The following is an 18,954-nucleotide window of genomic DNA, read 5'->3' as shown; positions in this document are numbered from 1 at the left end:
GTGCAATTTCACATAATCATAAAACTGTGGGCGTGATGTAATTTTGAGGACATGCGGAAGTTTTTTTTACACTACTGTCAAAACAGGTCCATTAACTACAAACATCATATTCTTTCAGCTGAAAGGCATTCCCTAAACATGCTCATTCAATAAAATTTAATTCCCACTGCAGTCCAGACACACATATAGACATTTTGAAATAATCTAAATATTTATACATAATGTTAACTGGTCAAATGATGTCTTTTTGTTTGCAGAAGTTTGCGGTAAAGTATAACTTCCTGTATGGCTCAGACGTGGTGCCCGGATGCAATGTTTCTGTTCTGCTGTCATTGGTTTTGTTTCACCATAAGATGTCAGTATAACACAGATGTCGTTTTGTCTCCCATCACGCCTCTGATGCTGGGCTGCCCTGCCTACTCTGACAAACCACATCACTTTTGTGGAAGTTAAATGCATTTCGTCATATTAGGTTGTTTTAACTTGTTTCATGTCAATTAATTTTGGCTTTGTCTTATGTCTGTCTTGCTTTTCAATATGTTTGACCATGTTGAGAATGTATTACTTGGATTTATATATATATTTTTCTCCAAAACAGATATTTGTTAATCTCATGCAAACACTCCTGAGTCCCCCCCCCCCCCCCCTTCAATTAGGTTAACTGTCTACTCTACATTGCAATGCGCTATCACAATACTGCTGTAATGAAGACCTGCCTTTACACCGCCTCCGCTCAACCAAACAACAGCTGCATAATGCTGCCCTAGTGTGTGATTTTAGATACCGTGCCTCTTGTAAGGCGTCAGTGTTGATGTCTAGTGTGCTGACTGTGTGCTTCGTTCTGCTGGTTCTTTATACAGCCAGCCATTTGTCTCCAGCTCAACTGCCGGTGTCAGAGGCCTAAGTTTTGTACAGCATGAGCATGTGGAATAACGGCAAAACAGGTCTTCTTTGAGCAGGTTATTAAAAAGGGGCTTTAGAAATGGATAAATCAAAACCCCACAAGTTAAATCTGAAACTGCAACCTGTCAGGCCACTTGCTTTTCATTTGCACTAACCTTTTCTTCAACCACAATGCCAAAGCTTGAGTCTCAATTCTCTTCAGCCTCAAAATTTTACACAACCTGAAACAATTTTTGTATCAGACAGTCTCTCAAAATATGTGCAGAAATCCACATAATACATAATAAAATACAGTTTTTATTACCCATCCATTGTCATTGTAATAGCATGTCCAAGAATTCGCTGTTTTATTAGGCATACATACATATATACTGTAACAAACAGCACATGGACAGAAAAAAAGCAGAACATGGTAAATATAGCCTTACATACAAGTTACCAGCTTAAATAACATACCACTACAACATTTGGCAAACTGGGACCGGTTGAGTGGGCGTGGGTCTTCCCTGCATATTGGGAGGAGTGGGTGAGTCGGGCATGTGAGGGTGGGTGTGGGGGAGGAAATGGATATAGGAGATGTTGGTTTGTGTTCTGTCCCATTTTTATTATGTACACACTGCTGCACAGCCAGCCACAAGTCTTTTCTTACACCTCCTCAAACACTCTGGACAAGATAAGAGAGAGACACATCCAAAGGGTTAGGGTGATTTGTAATAATGTGGGCACGGACGCACGAAGACACAAACAAATAAGCACACATTAACTCACCTCAAAACACAAGACCTGGATTTCTGCTAGTCCTTTTGAAGCTCTGGAAAGATAATTAAAGCAAGAGGAGGGTTAAATAGGGTCACAGGGTGTTGATAATCACTTCAGCTAGCAAAGTTCTGGGAGAATGTATGTGTGAATGTATCTGAGGTTTTGTATGTATGTGTGTGTGTGTGTGTGTGTGTGTGTGAGATCCACTGTGTCCTTTTCCATCGAGGATTATCTGGCTCGGTTTCTGCCCTCTTAGCCCATTCTCCCTTCTCCTCACAGCACTTCTCTCGGCTTGTTGACTCAGGGTAATGTGAAGAGTTTGGCTGTGCATCACATCATCTGGAGTAATTTTTAGAAGCTGTGGAGTGCCATGCTGACATCACCCCTTACCCCACCACCCAAAGGCGCTCCCAGCCTAATCCCCCCCTTGAGGGGCCCTCCCATGTATGGCCCTGCTTTACGAGACTGCATCCCAACAACCCGCAAAGACTCACAAGCACGATGGCGTCATCTATAGGGTGTGCTTTACACTTGGAATGAAAAACATGCCTTTGGTAATGTGATCACAAGTGGGCGGCTGTAAATTCAGGTGTGAATTCATCCAAAGACATCGAGGATGCATTAAGAAATAATCACTCTAGCCACTTCAGGAGGTGGTCAGGCAGGCATGTGACCCCATTTGCAGTATGGCGTGAACACACGTGTGTCTGACTGTACTGAAGGTCAACTTTGTAGTGTGCATGTAGCACAAACAACTGCTTCCAGTTTATGTGCTAATGTCGAACAAGAGAGACAATGAATTGAGGCCCTGCATTCAAGGTTAAGTACGAAAATGACACAGCAAGCCCTCTCAATAAAAAAACTATTAAAACTATTTGTCCGAAAACTATTAAAAACACGTCAGATGCTCAAGGCGACATGCTTTATTATGATGCACAGAACGGCTGGATAAACACTGCCAGCCACACTGCTGATTTTAGCCTTTTCATGGGATTTGTTTAAAAAGAACACAGATTGTCAACGCTGTCCTTTAAAAATCAGATCGTTTCCTGCTTTTTTGCAGTAGTCTGATATCTAAAACCCTCTACATGAACGTTTTAGATATCAGACTACTGTAAAAAAGTGCCTTGGTCAATCCTTGATCACTTGGTTACGTATATCCAAAGCCAAAGTTTGCTTGGGGCTTCATTGCATTGTCGTTGTATCCAGACTAATCATGAGATTCACATTTAAATACAACATAATTCCACTGATTTCATATCATAAACTTGTTATAATGGAACAGCAGTTAAAATTCACATGTACTAAAAAAAAACCACAACACGTTTCTTACTGAAGAATCTGTTTACCCACAGCACTGTCGACCCAAAGGTACCACAAAAAGCCTCATTCAGCAGTCATTCATTCTTTATATATGAGAACTGTACTATTTAACTAACTGCCTTCACTTAACTCATGTGAGTTTTAATGAAGTTTAGGTGAAGACAGATTTCTAGTTAAATTTATGTCAAAGAGGTGGTGAGTACACTGACAGGAGAGGATATATGAGATATATGAGGGACCTGCCATGTAGCTAATATTAAATAATATAATTGCTCCCTTGCTAAAGTGTTTCACAGTGCTGTAAAAAGAACCAGTGGTATGTCCTTTGCAGTAACATAAAGCCATTATCACTCACTCTTTAACTCTCACAACCTTCAGGTATCCTGTGCATCCCATCACTTTGAGGCATCTGTCTCATCTTACTTCCCTGCTCAGTGTTTTCCCCCCTTTGTCCCTCCTTTTTTTTTTTTTTTTTTTTTAACTTTTTTCCACCTTGCCACATTCTCTCACCACTTCATGTTTCAAGCCTCCCGATCCTCACTGAAAGACTACACCACTCAAGTATTTAAACAGCTTAGATTCAAGTGCCTATACCAAAACCCCAGTGTCGCTGCCTAATGGTGAGGGTATAAATAGGAACGTCAAAGCTGTAAAAACATCAATTTTGGTATTTCTATTTAACGGACATTAATCTTTGCCACATTACCACATCCAAAAACAGGACCTTGCAATGTATGAGATGAACAGGGTGGATGAAGAGGAGGAGCAGAGGTGGGGTGACACATATGAGAAGGAAAGAAGAGGGCAAGACAGAAGGACAAATGAGCTGTTGGTTTTAATTTCATGCTTTCAGTTTAAGAACTTTGTAATTTATGGCTGCTCAGGAGGCACAGGAGCATCATCAGTCTGCCAAACTCAATCCAAAGACAGCTGTCACACACGTGTGAAAGCAGTACTGAGCAGTGTTACTGTTAGTGATGGTTATGACATGTGATTAAAGGATATTTTATATTTTTCATGAGGAGATACAAAGCAATGAAATGTGTTCCAACAAGCAACCTGTTCGGTGTTCAAACCACTGGGCAATCTCAGTCTCTTTGGATGTTTGTGTCATTTCCGTACCTCTGGATGTTTGGGTGTCGGTTTATTTGCCTTTCTCCTTGTCAGCCTCTGGGAGAATAATCTCTGTTGGAAGAAAAAGAAGATCTAAAAATTATTTAGGTTTTTAAATTAGATTTAAACTCTGGTACGTTATTAGGCTACACTGTTTGGTATTTGGAGTTGTGGAAACTGGAAGCATCAACTGGAACCAAGGTAACAAGTTCAAACAAGTTTCCAACATTTAAAAAAGTGCACCTGTAGTTCAGTAATTAACATAACTCACTGTGAACAAACACAAGTGCAAGAAACAGCCAAGAAACACCAAATTAAGTCCCCATATATCCAAAATGTGGAGTTTTCACATTTTGATTTTGCACAGATTAAGATATATTTTATCAATAATTGAAACAGATAATTTTTAACCTTTGTATAGAGCCATTCTAGGGTTTTCCTCCTGTTTATAGTCTTTATGCTAAGCTAATCAAACCATTTGCTGGTTTAAGCTTCGTGATTAGCGCACATGAAAGCGGCATGAATCTTGTCCTGTCACTCTCAGCAAGAAAATGTGTTTCTTAAAAATGGAGACTAAATCACTTTCAATGGTTCATGTAAACCCAAGAGATTTGGACTCAGTTCACTGAAAAATGTCATTTTTGTTAGTCTGCAGATACATACGTTTGACCTCCAGCTTGCAGGAGACGGTGGCCTCTCCCTGGGCGTTCTTGGCTCTGCAGGTGTACACACCACCGTCAAAGCTGCAGGGCTTACGGATCTCCAGGGAGCAGATGCCCTGGTTAGAAATCTGACGAAACTTGGGGTCGTCACCAATGACCATCTGATTCTTCAACCACTCAATCTTAGGCTGAGAGGAGGAAGAGGAGGAGGAGGAGGAGAGGTATTAATAAACTCATTCACCTATCTACAGTGCAACCCAAAGATACCTTGTTCTTACAGTGTCCAGTGTCATTCCTAAACCCCAAAAAATATCCTCTCAGCTCATGCTGATGTTTTGAAAAGATGATCAGTGTATCAGACAAAAAACAAAAATGACTACATGGTACATTTAATGAAATTCATATCAGCACATCAAGCATTTTAGGACTAAAAAACTGAAATTGGTGGATGGAGGTGGGGGGGTCATCATTTTCTTTTTTAATGGTTGTACAGTTTTCTTCTGGCTTTCAACAACAGTCAATTTCCGGTCTTCGCTGTAAACAGCAGCAACATTACCACACTTTCTTTGAGTCTTTCCTGTATCACATTGGAAATCCAAATTAATCAGTGCTGTTTCAGTCTTTCCCCAGTTGAAGATGTTTGTCAGGACTGCTTGGTTGTTTTGCATAGATCCTTGGACAAACTGAACATTTGAGTTGAGGCTTTCTGTCTGTTGCCAGCTTGTCCTGCTGTGATTTCAGACAGTCTGTGCTGAGTGTAAAGGTTGGGTAGTATTGGAGTAACTCAAGTCTTTTTCCTGACATCAGGTATGTCCTGCTCTGGGTTTCAGTGACACACTGTGAGAGGATTTCCTCTCAGTCTGGCTTCATGTAAGGAGACTCTGGTTACTGCATTTCACATCAGCTGATGCAATTCATGAGAGTTTGTTTCTCAACCTTTCCTGATGTGCGAAACATATTTAGTTCTTGCTGCTTACGGCACGTTTTCAAAATAGACACTTCTTCTGTTTTAGGAAGTTTGCGTAACTGACTGTGTGAGCCAGACCGGTAAATGAGGTCAAACATTTGTTGAGTGTGTAGGTTGTCCTCTGATGCAGTAACAGCAATATTAATAAACTAGCTAATGCAACAAGATTCTTACAAGTGAATTCATTCAATTCAAACCTTTGGCTCTGACATCACCAGTCTGACATTTTTATAAATTCAAGGATGTGGAACGTTAGCACTTAACATGTAAGATTTGCTTTGAAAGTTTATCTGTTTAAGTTAAAGTTAAAAAATCCCCACCACTCAAAAATTTGTTTTTCTTATGTTTATGTCCCCTTAAAATGTCACAGTTTGTCACTAGAGAAGTGTTTTCACATTCCTGTACTGCTAGGAGAGATGTCTGAGCACACAAATCTGACATTCAAACATACGCCAGGCAAACCAGATCTGGTGTGTCACATCCAAAGGCCAGTCCCTGTCTAATCTGCAAATACTTCGACTGCCCAGGATTCAGTTCTCAGACAAACTTAGATGGCTATCAAGTTGTGAACACATTGTAACATCATAGCAGATATTACTGTGTTTTCACAACACACAACACAGAATTCTGATCCAATAGCTAGATGCAGATTTTGGTGTAGAACAGACTCCTCATCTGAGTTAGAGACCACAGATTGAACAGATACCTGCTGCCTTCAGGTGGAGTTAAAGGGAAAATACAGGAGACACAGTCAGCAGTGGCTACCCACTGTGTTTATTACAGAGCTGGTAAGTCTACCTCATGAATCTCTGTCAGACAGAAAGTGAACCACGTCTGTGTGATGACGTCGCCTGTGTGATTTTAGAAAAGTTTAGACCAAAATACACAAGCGTGCTGAGCTGTCAATGTGCTCCGAGCAAGTGGGCAGTGGCCTGCACAGGACGCTCTCGTGCTTGGCTCCCAGACTGCAGTATGCTGTTGGAATCACCACGCCCCAACCCCCACTGGTGCACAGGGCAAGTCACCAAGATACCAAGGAAACACTGTAGAGCACCCCAGAAAATACCACTGACACCGTGTTCTGTGCCCTGCACCAACATGAAAACATGAGCCCTTAGTCGTGTTTAGTTGAGAGAGAGATAACAGACAGGGATAAAGATAATGTAAATCCATGCACTCATCTCTCCTGCTCTTATCATCATTTTATCTTCCTTGCTCTCTTTCCTGTCCCATCATATTTCTGTCTTTGGGCATCTGTATGTGTTTGTGGATGTCAGCCACACTGATAGCAGTGCTGCAGTCTGAACAGGTGGCAAAAATAGTACCTTCTGCGACACCACAACATCTCCACTTAGCCATGACGGGACAACAGGCTACACTTGTTATAATTGTCTCTTCTTTGTCTTCCCTGCTTATCTATCCTCTCTCCCTCCTCCCTCTCAGCTCCTCCCGCAGTCTCTGCCTCTATATACAACAGCTCTTTATCAGACAGCAGGACACCTTGTGACACGACATGCCTTTCTGCTGGACCTCTTCAGCACCTCTCTCAGCCAGAGAAGAGAAACTGTTTCAATAAACACATGCTATAACAAGCTTACAGCCCAAGTGTGAAATAATGTCCTTTATATATTTATACTTATATAAAGAGAGTGAGATCAAAAAATGCAAGAGAGAGAGAAAGAGAGGGTGAATGGGCATGAGTGGGTGAGATTACTATTTAATTATATTTTCAACTGTTTGTAATTATATGTAAATATGTAGTTTATACATATCAAGTGTTTGTCAGTGTTGATATTCAGGGATTAATCTGTGACAGCAGCTTCACAATTAAGACGGCAAACCAGGGTTAAGTACATGTTCAGAGTATGCAGGTCTCCTGCAGGAAGGACGTACTCAGTGCCTCTCTTTCCCTGGTCCCCTGCAGATACTCAGTGGATATGTTTTCATACACCTGCTATGAGTCTCTTGCTCTGATTGCAGAACTCAAGCCTGCTGGTCTACAAGGACAGGCACGAAAGACTCAGTTAGACCCAGTGGGTCTATGTTTATGGATCTTAATTTCAGGGCATGACTGACAAACAGGATAAGTATTCTCAAACTCGGGCATCCACTCGGACCTCTGTGATGATGAGCCAGGGTTCCACACTATAAGCCGTTAACACAATGCACTCACAACTGTGGGAAATGCCAACACATGCCACATTAGACCAAGGTTTCTGGACCCTCTCAGCTGTCCCTCAAACATGAATATCTACTGGTACCAGACCCTCTCCTCTTTAGTCCTTGTGTTGGTTCATGTCATCAAATTCAGGTTCTTCAGTGACAATCATGCATGCTGAGTGCAGTTAAGAGCCTACATCTGGTCCTGTCTGATTTGTCTTTGCTAGAGTGGCATGTGCAGACTGTCCAGCAGCAGCCGTCCTTGACGAGAGAAGCCAAGGACAGCTAGGAAGCATAATCAACTGAATTTCCAGCATGGCCTGCCACCTAAGCCATCTGCGTCAGCCAGACAACTGTAAAGATAAGTTTAACCAGAGCAGCAGCCGCCAAGAACAGTGAGAGACATCCTGAAACTTCACATAGACATACCAGTGTAAGCCCTGGCCCAGCTCTACAGTGGATCTTTATAGCTGTGACATTAATACCTCATTTGATGCCATATATCACACACTCAAATGATTTATTGAGGCTCCCCAGTGAGAACAAAACTGCTTAAATATAGAACAACAAATGCTGAATGAGGAAAACAGAATACAACTTCCTACAATATGAACATCTTCCCAAATCCAGATGTTTCCCCAGCGAGCATGTAGTTCAAACAGGCAATCGCAGGTTAAAATACCAGCTGCTGGCTTTAGCTATCAGGACTGGACACACTGATAAGATATGCTACGGGGGTGTGTGTCTGACCTTGGGGCATCCACGAACAGAACAAAGCAGCCTGGTAGTGTAACCCACGGTGGCGGCACGATCGCTGAGGGTGGTGGTGAACTTGGGTGCCTCACTGAAGTCATGCTCCTGGTACTCGGGAGGCTTGTAGACGATACCTGTGAACACATGGGCGAGTACATCTTGGTATTGTACATAAAATTACTGTATCTGTCTGTACTTATTTAAGAGCAATATCTACTGACAGCACAGGAAAGTGTTCACTTCGAAGCAGCTGCAGCCACATCACGTTTAAGCAGTAACCGCATGAGACTTACATGTGGTTGCAAGAAGCAACATATAGTTATCTAAGTGTTGCTGAACAGTCACCACTATAGCTAGAAGTGACTAAGATTACCCAGGCAAACCGCGGTATGAAAACTGCTACTTATCATAAAACGTACATTTACTTATCTATGGTATTGAATTCTACTGTGTTAGTGTTATTAAACTCAGGAAATCAGGATATAATATTTTGTAAAATGGCAAAGTAAACAAAAAACAAAAAAAACAAAAAACGCTTTTCAATTGTTTTCATTCCTTTAAAGGTCGTGTAAAGCAAAGCTGGCCACCATAGAAAAGTTGGAGATGTGATAATCATTTAAACATGAGAAAAACAACACACATTTTCACACAGTCTCTCCTGAAAGACATTCAAAGTGGTTGGCTGTTAACATGAAAAGGTTGTTTTGTCAAAAATGATGAAAAGAAAAGAAAAAGAAAAACTAAAAAGAGCAAGAAGTTCGAACCCACCTTTCCGTCTCACTGGCTAATCACAGATACAAAGCGGGTTTGAATGTCGAATCGTTTATTTTGAAAAGTTACTGGCAAACAGCGCCCACTAACCCAACAGTGCACAGCTGTGGGCTGAGGTGGTTTCTACTAAAATCATTTGATCATCCGACGAGCAGTTATGACGGAAGTTTAATGTGTGGCACATCCGTATCAATGAAGATACATTATGGCCATGGGATGGGCTGAGTGATATGATTGAAATCAATACAACAATATTAATTATAATATTTTAACAATACTGATACATATCAGAAACTGCAGCCCCTTTCTGATCACTAAAGAGACAGAATAACAAATGGGACACACACATGCACAGACACTTGACAAGCTGCCTTCAGGTTGTCAGAGCCTCTTAAAATTTATTTCAGTAGTAGCTGAGCACTGGCCAAGAGAGCTGCCCACTTACGATTAAAGCAGTGCCAAGGCCATTTCCGCTCCTCAAGCCTTCACTTTAAACACTCTGTCTCACACACACACAAACTCAAGACTCTCACACTTACTGCAGCTCATTAAACTGCAAGTACCAACTTGTACTAAAGCCCTGCCGCTAAACTCTTACTTATGAAAAAAACTAACCCATGAAGAATTAATGAATCAATCAAGAAGGTCACCTGTCTTCTGGATTGTAGCCACCCCCTTGGTGACAGCGCTGGACTCACTGATGCCCACTCGGTTCTGAGCGAACACTCTGAAGCTGTACGAGTTGCCCATGATGAGGTCTGAGACGGTGGCGGTTAGCCTGTGGTAGTTATCCAGCACCGTGAACCATTCCTGCAGGCGGAAAGTCGACAGACAGCCAGTTTAGTGAAATAATGACTTAAGTGGGAATGGCAATATTTGCATTTAATTTCCACTGAAAATTTGAAAAGGTAGATGATGTGATTTTGGTCGGGGTTCGTGCTGAACAAGCATGTTCCCTTACATCCATAGAATATGATCTGCAGGCTAAGACGAGACATTTTTATCTTTAGCAAAAAAACTGCAGCTCCTGTGATTTGGATATCGCACTTGTCCATACTGTAATGTCAATAATGTTTACATTAATTGTTAAGCTCAACTTTACAACAATTAGGATGCCTGTTTTTCCAATCCTATTCACTACACCATCATGCATAAGAGAGAGAGAGATAGAGATAGAGACAATACGTATGTCCTCGTGTTATAGCTTATTATTCTCAATGCTCCTTAGCAGCAGTACACATCTGTGTAATGTGGTGCTCTCCACTGTGTACCAGGGAAAGGAATCACACACTGAAAAACTATACCACAGGTATCTTCCTGTAACTCCCACTAATCCGGCTTATGTTCGCAACTCCAAACAGTCTGACAATGCAGTTCACTTGTATGTGAACATCTGCCATACCTCGGTCTTCCTGTCGGCCTTCTGGACGATGTATCCAGTGATCTCTGTGTTGCCATTATCCTTGGGGGGCGTCCATTCCAGAGCGGCATTGAAGCCCCAGGCGTCCACCAGCTTCACACTGGCAGGAGGGCCAGGCAGCTCTGAGGCGACACATTACTGCATTTATACAGGATTAAAACCATAACCTGAGTGTTCCTCAAAGCACGAAAGGTGTCTGCTCCCAACCACGTTAGACCCAAAGTGGAACTTATATTTGTACAGTAATGCCTCCACAGATTTTAAAAGCAGCAGCAGTCGACAGCAGGGTCAAGCACTCTGGGGTCAAAGGGCATCATTGTTAGAGGTGTGACAGATGTTGGCTAGTGCTTTGAATTTCTGTGGGAGCAAGTCACAAGTCTCAGAGCCAAAAGGTCAGCCGCATAAACAGCTGACCAAATTAAACCGTGAGGTCTGAAATATGTTAATGTTTACACGTCGCACATATTGTGCACGTGCATCCATGAATGTTAACATATGAACGTGTGACTCACCCACAATCTGAAGGGTGAGGGTGGTTTTGTCTTCAAAGCTGTCCACTTTAACGGTCATCTCGTAAACGCCGGAGTCCTCCCGCTGAGCGGTGCGGATAAACAAGATGCTGTCCTTGTCACTGTTCCTGATGTTGACTCTCTTTGTATCCAAAGGCTGACCATCCTTAAGCCAGGACACCACAGGTTTGGGCTTTCCCTGATGAGTTAGGACAAGACAAGATGCAGGGTAATGTCTGTAGAGTTTAATCTGCTCACGGTGTATGATATTCATTGACTGTGCAGTTGGTGTGTATATGTGCTGGCTTACAAGGAAGGGGATGACCAAGTTGATCTGCTCTCCAACCTGCTTAACACAGCGGGCTCTGAGGGTGCGGGGCATGCGGATCTTGGGACGGTCTGAAAAACAGGGAGTCAAGTCAGGTGTGTTTATGTTCTGCCTCATCCATCATCTGTCTTCTATCTTAAGCAACTGAATCTGCTGCATATGCCAGTACATCCCCCGATAAGTGACCTGGACACCTATCTAAATAAATCATCCATCATTAGCTAGCATCACCAGCTATCAGTGTACAAACTGTGTGATGCACACTTCTCGTTTACGTCGTCAAAGTGGGGTCATATATTCTCAAAATGACAGGTCAACAGGACCTAAATAGACCAGCCACAGCACGGCAAAGCTCAAAAGAGAGCATGACTGAAGGAGCTCAAATTAACCCCCAACTTAGCTTATACTGTCCACCAATCCAAACTTGTCATAAAAGCGTCAGTTTTAATCATTTTGATGTGAATGTATTGTTGTTATGATTTAGAGCAGCGACTAGTTTATTTAACAGATTAACTGAAATTAATCTACGATTATTTTGACAACCTATTTATTTTTTCTGTCATTTTTCGGGTAAAATATTTGGCAAATATTTCTCTGGTGTCAGCTTTTAAAATGAGAAAACTTTGCTGCTTTCCACATAAATAATGACTGAATATCTTTTCCGTTTCAAAACAGGCAAACTGAAGACGTCAGTGTGGCATCTTAGAAATTTCAAAGAACAAAATCTTCACTTTTTTAATAGTTTATAGGCTAAAAACTCAAAATCAAAAAGATTGCTAGTTGCAGCCCTAGCATATTTGTAAGAGCCAAAATTGAAGAACTGTTATTCATCTTAACAGACTAGAAAAACTGAGATGAATGAAGTGACACCAGTGTTTCTCCTGATACTTTCATGATACAATAACTGAAATAATAAATCCCTGTCCCAAGTCTTATTGATGATGATTAGTCATACACAGAAAAGGAAAATCCCTGCATGTGACAGGAGAAGTACAGTATCTGGGTAGAGAGAGGCAAAAGAAGAAGACCCTGCATCCAGCAACTCTTAAAATAGCTCTGGTGATGAGACACTTGGATGAACTCCAACACGTGTTCCCTCGTGTCATGCACAAAGAAGCAGCAGGAGGATGTCATCGCTTTCAAATGACTGGAGTGGTCAAACGTTGCATCTAGAAACACTGACGTAAAAAAAAGACCGGAAACTGTACACACCCAAATCAAGTATGATAAAATAACTGCAAGTGTGCTGTAGCTGTGAATAACATAATATGGATTAAATTGCACTTGAGTTGGGACTTTGTGACTTCGCCACCCTGCTGGATAGCTTCATTCAGGCTGGGTGCTAAGTATCAGGAACAGCATCCCTAGCATGTTTCCGCATAAGCAGCAAATGTCTGAAAAGCTCTCAGGGCTTACAGGATACATGAAACAACTAAATTGCTGACCTCCATCACCTCTCCTCACCCTTCTCCTCATCCACTCAAAACGTCCTCTCATGTAAGTCCCCCATCAACCTCCTGTTCTGCTTTTTGTGGCCGTCACACTTTCTCCCAGTGTTGCTCCCCATCTAAAGCTGGTTTCTTGCCCAGTGTGTCTCATCCTCCTCGTCCTAACATTTGTCACCACAACACTGCTACACAGGCTGGGATCCGGCTCCTGGAACCATCATTCCCCACGAGGATCAGGTCCGCGTCCAGATTTGGCTCGAGCACTAATCTGTGCTAATCAGCACACTTCCCAGCAATGCCCAGAAGTGTTGAAGGCATTACAGCATCCAGCATCCAGCAAGTCCTCCTGCAAACAATCTATAATCTGTCTGTGTCATTGGATAAAGTGTCATTGTGGGGGGCTTTCAGCATATGCAGGACAGTCTTTATCAGAAGCTTGTACATGTCGATGGGTGTCTGTGCAGGACAATGTGTGTGACTGACACACAGCTGATTTTAACACCAGCATGCCACCCAGAATCCACCAATTAGGCTCACGTTTCGCTCCCCTCAGTTGACCAGCAGCTCTGGTTGCATAACTGCATTTCTCCACTAAAGTTTCCTGTTTGTTCGCAGAAGTTTGAACCCCGACCAGGAAATACCCTCAGAGCCAGTAAGCTGTCTTTCCGAAAGTGGATAACTGGGGTACGTCAGGTCAGGTCCACACTACATGTCAATGTGACTCAGTGTGAGGGCTGATGGAAATTCAGCAGCTCCAGTCACAAAACCAACGTCGGTTTGTTGGAAACTGACAAAGAGGTCACTTTAAGGCATTTTTCATGCAGGTTTTTTTTTTTGGTGGCATTTGGCATAGCTGCTGTGAAAATGTCAACTCAACATGTTATAGACAGTTAATCTACTGCGACGTCATCAAGTTGCATCCGTGCCAGACCACAGGACAGCTCGAGAGTCACCGGCATACATACACTGAAGTGCACAAGTGACAGTGAGGTGACAGTGACAGGGCTGAGGTCAGGGGAGAAACATGGCCGCAAGATGGCTCATTAGTCTAACCTTTTCCTTTGCCTGTGTCAATCTTCCATTTAATGATCTTGAAGACTGTGCGTCTAACTCTGGTCAGGATTTTCTGTGCGTCTACAAACATCCTAAACATGCAGTATCCATGAATTACCCTAATTTTAGCTGCAATCAATTCTGCATTTAGACATTTCAGTTGTCGATTAATGCTTCAAATTGTCAGACCTACAGTGCCAAGTTAATGCCCTCTATATGAATATGAATCCTGGCATACATAAAACTTATATTTGTATTTTATGAGTATAAGTTTTATTACTTTTTTTCCCTCAGCTTGCTAAAGCATGTTTGAAAAGAACTGATTTTGATAAGTACTGGGCTTTACATGGCTTTTAGTCCTTTGCGGTGCAACCAGCGTGAAATAAAAGTTCAAATTCATCTGAGAAAATGAAAATGCACGGAGAAAATTTGCGAGCATTTCTCCTTATTGTTTCATTTGTCATTTTCGCGGTAATGACAGAAGGTGGTTGAAAGCGAAAGCGTGATTTACAGCTAATGAAAGCTCTTGTCACCACCTGTGGGATTTATGTACATACACATGTGCGGTCCATCTGAGGCCCAGGCAGTTAATACCACCTCTACCTCCCTGGCTGCAACATGAGTATTTTAAGGATAGGTCATAAGTTACACCTATCAGAGAGCTCCTGATAAAGAGGTCGCACACAGACATTTTAAAAGCTGTCTTTACACTGCAGCAGCTTTAATGGGAACATATTGTTTGGACTGAAGGGATTTTTATGGTACGTATGTGGAGAAATCCAACAATATCTCGTGTAGATAAAATAAATTCTCCTTGTATCAAGCTAAACCTTCCTGTAGCTTCCTTGGTTGTAATAAAAATCTCACAGTGTAGAGCTGCAACGGTTTCTACGCCGGCAAGCTCACTATTGCAGTTTGAACTGTTTGGAAACTTGTCAGTGGTCTGTTGGAGAAATGACTGCTACTCACCAGCAATCTCACGGATCGGCACTGGCTCAGGAAGTGCACCAGGTTCACTGCGGCCGCCGGGGTTTACAGCCACCACGCGAACGTGCACCAGGTCACCGGCTGTCAGATTCTTGATGCAGTAGCGGTTAGCTGGGGTCAGCTCCTCATTAGCTGCAACCCACTCCGTTGCTGCAGGGAAAGCCGGGGTTTACGTTAATACGTATGATTTTAGTGCAATTTTCACTTTAAAGTGTCCTGTTAGCTACTGCAACTTATTTTTTTCAATTACACATCCCGCCTTTAGAAAGCGTAAAACATCCCTTAATGGGACATGTTAAGTGGTTTATCGCCTGTCGACACAAGTTTACAAACAACCGGCCCATAAGGAGTACACTTTGGCCACCATGATGAAATCTTAGGAGGCACGCTGTCATCTGAGCAAACGAGCGAAGCTAAAAGTGGTATCAGGGGATAGAGTGACAGCCGGTGAAATGCTGCCTGCCGTATACGGCCTGGACCCAGCTATGAGTCTATCTGCCCTCTGACACTCTGGGGACAGGTGCAGCCTCACACTAACATACAGCAACTTACTTCCATCCTTGCGGTACTCGACAGTGTATCCGTCCAGGCCGGAGTCTCCGATGGCCTCCGGTGTCTTCCATTTAATGGTGAGGCTGGAGTCGTTAACATCTTCCACAGCTACTTCCAGGGGAGCACTGGTGGGGACTGAAGGAGGTTCACACACAGCAGTTTCAATTAAGGGCTGAAGTGGACAACAGAAATATGAGCTGAAATGACACTGAAAACTACACAAAAAGGAAAATAATTACACCACATACTCTCCATTCTACAACATTTTTAGGTGGAAGGCTTGCAACTGACAGTTATTTTCATTATCAATCAAATGATGAATCAAATTCAATTCTTAAAATGTCATGTTTTGTCAAACCTACTCAATTTATAAGACAAAGAAAAGCATCAAACCTCCATAAACAAGAAGCAAGCATGAAGGAAAATTTGGCAGATTATCAGAATATTTCCGGATTATTCTCTCAGTTCATTAACTAATCAGTTATTTGACGAACAGTTTCAGCTCTAAATCATCATGTTCAATCATGTTCTATCAAATGTCAAACATTACTGCTTCCAGCTTCTAAAAAATGGTTATTTGCTGCTTTTCTTTGTCAAACATAATCATAAAAGCAGAATATGTTTGGGTTTAGAATAGCGAACATCAGTGTGTGAATGTTGGAGTTACCTGCGGGAGGTGGAGGGGTGGGGGCCTTCGGCGGCTCCTCAACTACGGCAGCTTCTGCTGGAGCAGCCAGCATCAAACAAACAGGAGGTTAAAGTCGTTTACAAAAAAATAAAACACCAGCACTCAGGACACAATAAGGATAATTAACCTGAGGGTTTTCATGGAGAAGATATCAGCATGCTCAAAGTTTCATTAAGAATCCACTAATCCTCACAGCTGGGGAAAAACATGATGGATCGCACTTGTCTGATGAGACTTTCAATTACACAGTCATCATTGTTTGCCATGTGTTTGGTGGTCGAGTGGTAATGCTGTTGTCTGTGTGGAGGTTTATGTTTACCGTCCGCGGGGGCGTCTACAGCGGGAGGAGCAGCACCGTCTTCAGCAGCGGGCGCAGCAGCTAGCGTTAAAATGTCATTAGGAAAGCTAATTAGTGACTTACATTATGACATTACTCATGCTGGGAATCAATCAGTTTCCAGCTAATCTGATGATGACGATACACTCCACTTAAGCAAGCAGCAGGACAGAGCAGAGGGGAGGAAACGTAAGATGTTCACAATCACAGGAACAGATGATTTCATGGTCAAAAACTGACTCCTGAATTGATCCTGAGACATTTTTAGAGACATTTGTACCCAGCGGAAGACCATCATGCCATTTGCACAAAAACAATCCCCCGTTTTGGTTAAACATGTACACAACATAAAGTTTTACAGACAGAAATAGCAGTAAACACAACCAAACACTGCACACATAAATTATGCATTACACTGTGTGTGTGTGTGTGTTTACCCTGAGCAGAAGTTATCAAACCAGCTAGCTCTTCAGTGGATGTGGCATCAGCTGAAGTTAGGGGCTACGTGATGAGGTTAGCAGGGAACGACAACACCAGGCAGTTACTCAACTACATCCACCACTGTTGTACTCTAACAGCCAGGGTGGGGTGAGTCTTTGAGTGAGATGTCTCCTGCATATAGTTCATCTCTGAGTGTACAAGCGCCAGGGTGGTGATGTAGACATCACTGGTTGGTCTGGCAATTTTACCAAGTGCTTACAGGAATCGTTTCTCTACAATACAAGGATTTCAACACTGGCTATTCTAAAATAACATTCAATAATAATCACACAGTGTGTTAGATGTCAGGTGATGGCAGGTGAAGAGATCCACAGAAGATCCAGCAGGAAAAGGTGAACAGAAGGAAATCCACTCCTCTCTTTCATTTAGTCGACTTTCATTCTAATTCAATCATTCTGCATAATTTGCAAAGCCTCGACAATTAATGACCACCATGAAGAGTCCAGTTTTTATAATAATTTTTAACTGCACTGAAATGGAAGACATTCGAGGCAATACAACAGTCTGCCATGTCACATTTTAGCTCCACCATGTATAAAAACAGAAAATCCTGTTCGGTTTGGAGGGTGGTGTTCCTGCAGCAGTCAGTCTTGTTTGTGGCAGGTGCCTTCCTTGCTGCTGTGACCTGGTGTTAGCATTGAAGCATTTCTAACAGCATGGAAACATAACGCACAATGCATAAAGCGTATAATTCCATGCTTTAAAATTATTATATTCTGATCCTCTGCTGGACCTTAGAGACTCACATTGTTCTCCACAGGTGCAAGATAAGTCATTATATTACTTCTCAGTGGAAGGAGGAAGATGAACTCCTTTAACCAGGCAACTTTCAACGAATGTTTTTATCTCTCCAGAACACCTGGCTAAAACTAATGCAGTCTAATGCAAAAGTCTTATTGGAAATCCTGCCTTCATGAAGCTTATAATAATAATGAGATTTGTGAGGAGTTGATTTAATTTTACTGTTATTTGGGAGGCTGCTTTAACGTTATATACTGACATGCGTTTCTGTTAGCCTGACGTTAGGCAGACATGGATATGACGTGGACACGATATTAGAAACATCTGACTGTGTGACACATTGAACGCAACACAATTACCTGACTGAAGCCTCCATACTAACCATAAATCTGTGAAACACTTTCAACAAAAACTAAATATTAGAACTTAAATGAAGGTAATAACCTTCTAGGATGTGACCAAATGTACTTCTGTGCTCCCAAACTCAGTCATATGGGCATCAAACCTGAGACCAACTCCTGACCGAGCTAAGATTAGCAAACATAGCTTAGCAACTTGGTCCCATTTTCAAGATGGTTATCAGGGTGTCTTCAGGACAGGTACCTGGAGCGGCTCCCTCAGCAGCGGGGGTGTCTTCTGCCGGGGCGGCGGGGGTTGCCTCTCCTTCTGCTGTCGGTGCTGCCTCGGCCGGTGCAGCCTCGACGGGGGCGGCTTCCGCAGGTGCAGCCTCAGCGGGAGGAGCCTCTACGGGCGCGGGTTCAGGCGCCGGGGCGGCCTCAGGTGGCTTCACGGCAGCCTTCTTCGCCGGGGACTTCTTAATAGGGGCGGGTTTTCCTGGCATCTTGTTGACAAAACGGCCAGTCCTCTGGATGAGGGAGCCAGGGTTGTCTTAGGTAATATATATAGCCTGAGGGTCGGTGGGCTTGTAGACAACTCCACCCATTCCCTGACTTTAATACCCCCCCCCATCACCACAACC

At 42.6% G+C, this 18,954-nt stretch overlaps 1 protein-coding gene across 5 annotated transcripts; it reads right to left on the bottom strand.

Annotated features, from left to right (window-relative positions):
- Nucleotides 1-1,182: 1,182 nt before the first annotated feature.
- Nucleotides 1,183-18,901, bottom strand: mybpha (myosin binding protein Ha). 5 transcript variants are annotated; one of them, XM_046396099.1, is made up of 14 exons: nucleotides 18,579-18,899; nucleotides 16,716-16,775; nucleotides 16,376-16,432; nucleotides 15,709-15,843; nucleotides 15,139-15,306; nucleotides 11,651-11,739; nucleotides 11,344-11,539; nucleotides 10,814-10,953; nucleotides 10,062-10,221; nucleotides 8,638-8,774; nucleotides 4,762-4,948; nucleotides 4,108-4,170; nucleotides 1,672-1,714; nucleotides 1,183-1,567 (listed from the first exon to the last, which is right to left on the bottom strand). In XM_046396099.1, exons 1-12 carry the CDS (start codon nucleotides 18,814-18,816, stop codon nucleotides 4,130-4,132), a joined length of 1,608 nt encoding a protein of 535 aa, XP_046252055.1. In that variant the 5' UTR covers nucleotides 18,817-18,899; the 3' UTR covers nucleotides 1,183-1,567; nucleotides 1,672-1,714; nucleotides 4,108-4,129. The 5 variants fall into 5 exon arrangements, with proteins under 5 accessions (XP_046252055.1, XP_046252056.1, XP_046252057.1 ...); XM_046396100.1 differs by having other exon boundaries at nucleotides 16,376-16,429; nucleotides 18,579-18,898; XM_046396101.1 differs by lacking the exon at nucleotides 16,716-16,775.
- Nucleotides 18,902-18,954: the final 53 nt, after the last annotated feature.

This window comes from Scatophagus argus, chromosome 8 (genome assembly GCF_020382885.2).
Source record: "Scatophagus argus isolate fScaArg1 chromosome 8, fScaArg1.pri, whole genome shotgun sequence".
Taxonomy (NCBI): domain Eukaryota; kingdom Metazoa; phylum Chordata; class Actinopteri; family Scatophagidae; genus Scatophagus; species Scatophagus argus.
This window is presented reverse-complemented; position numbering and strand designations above follow the sequence as displayed.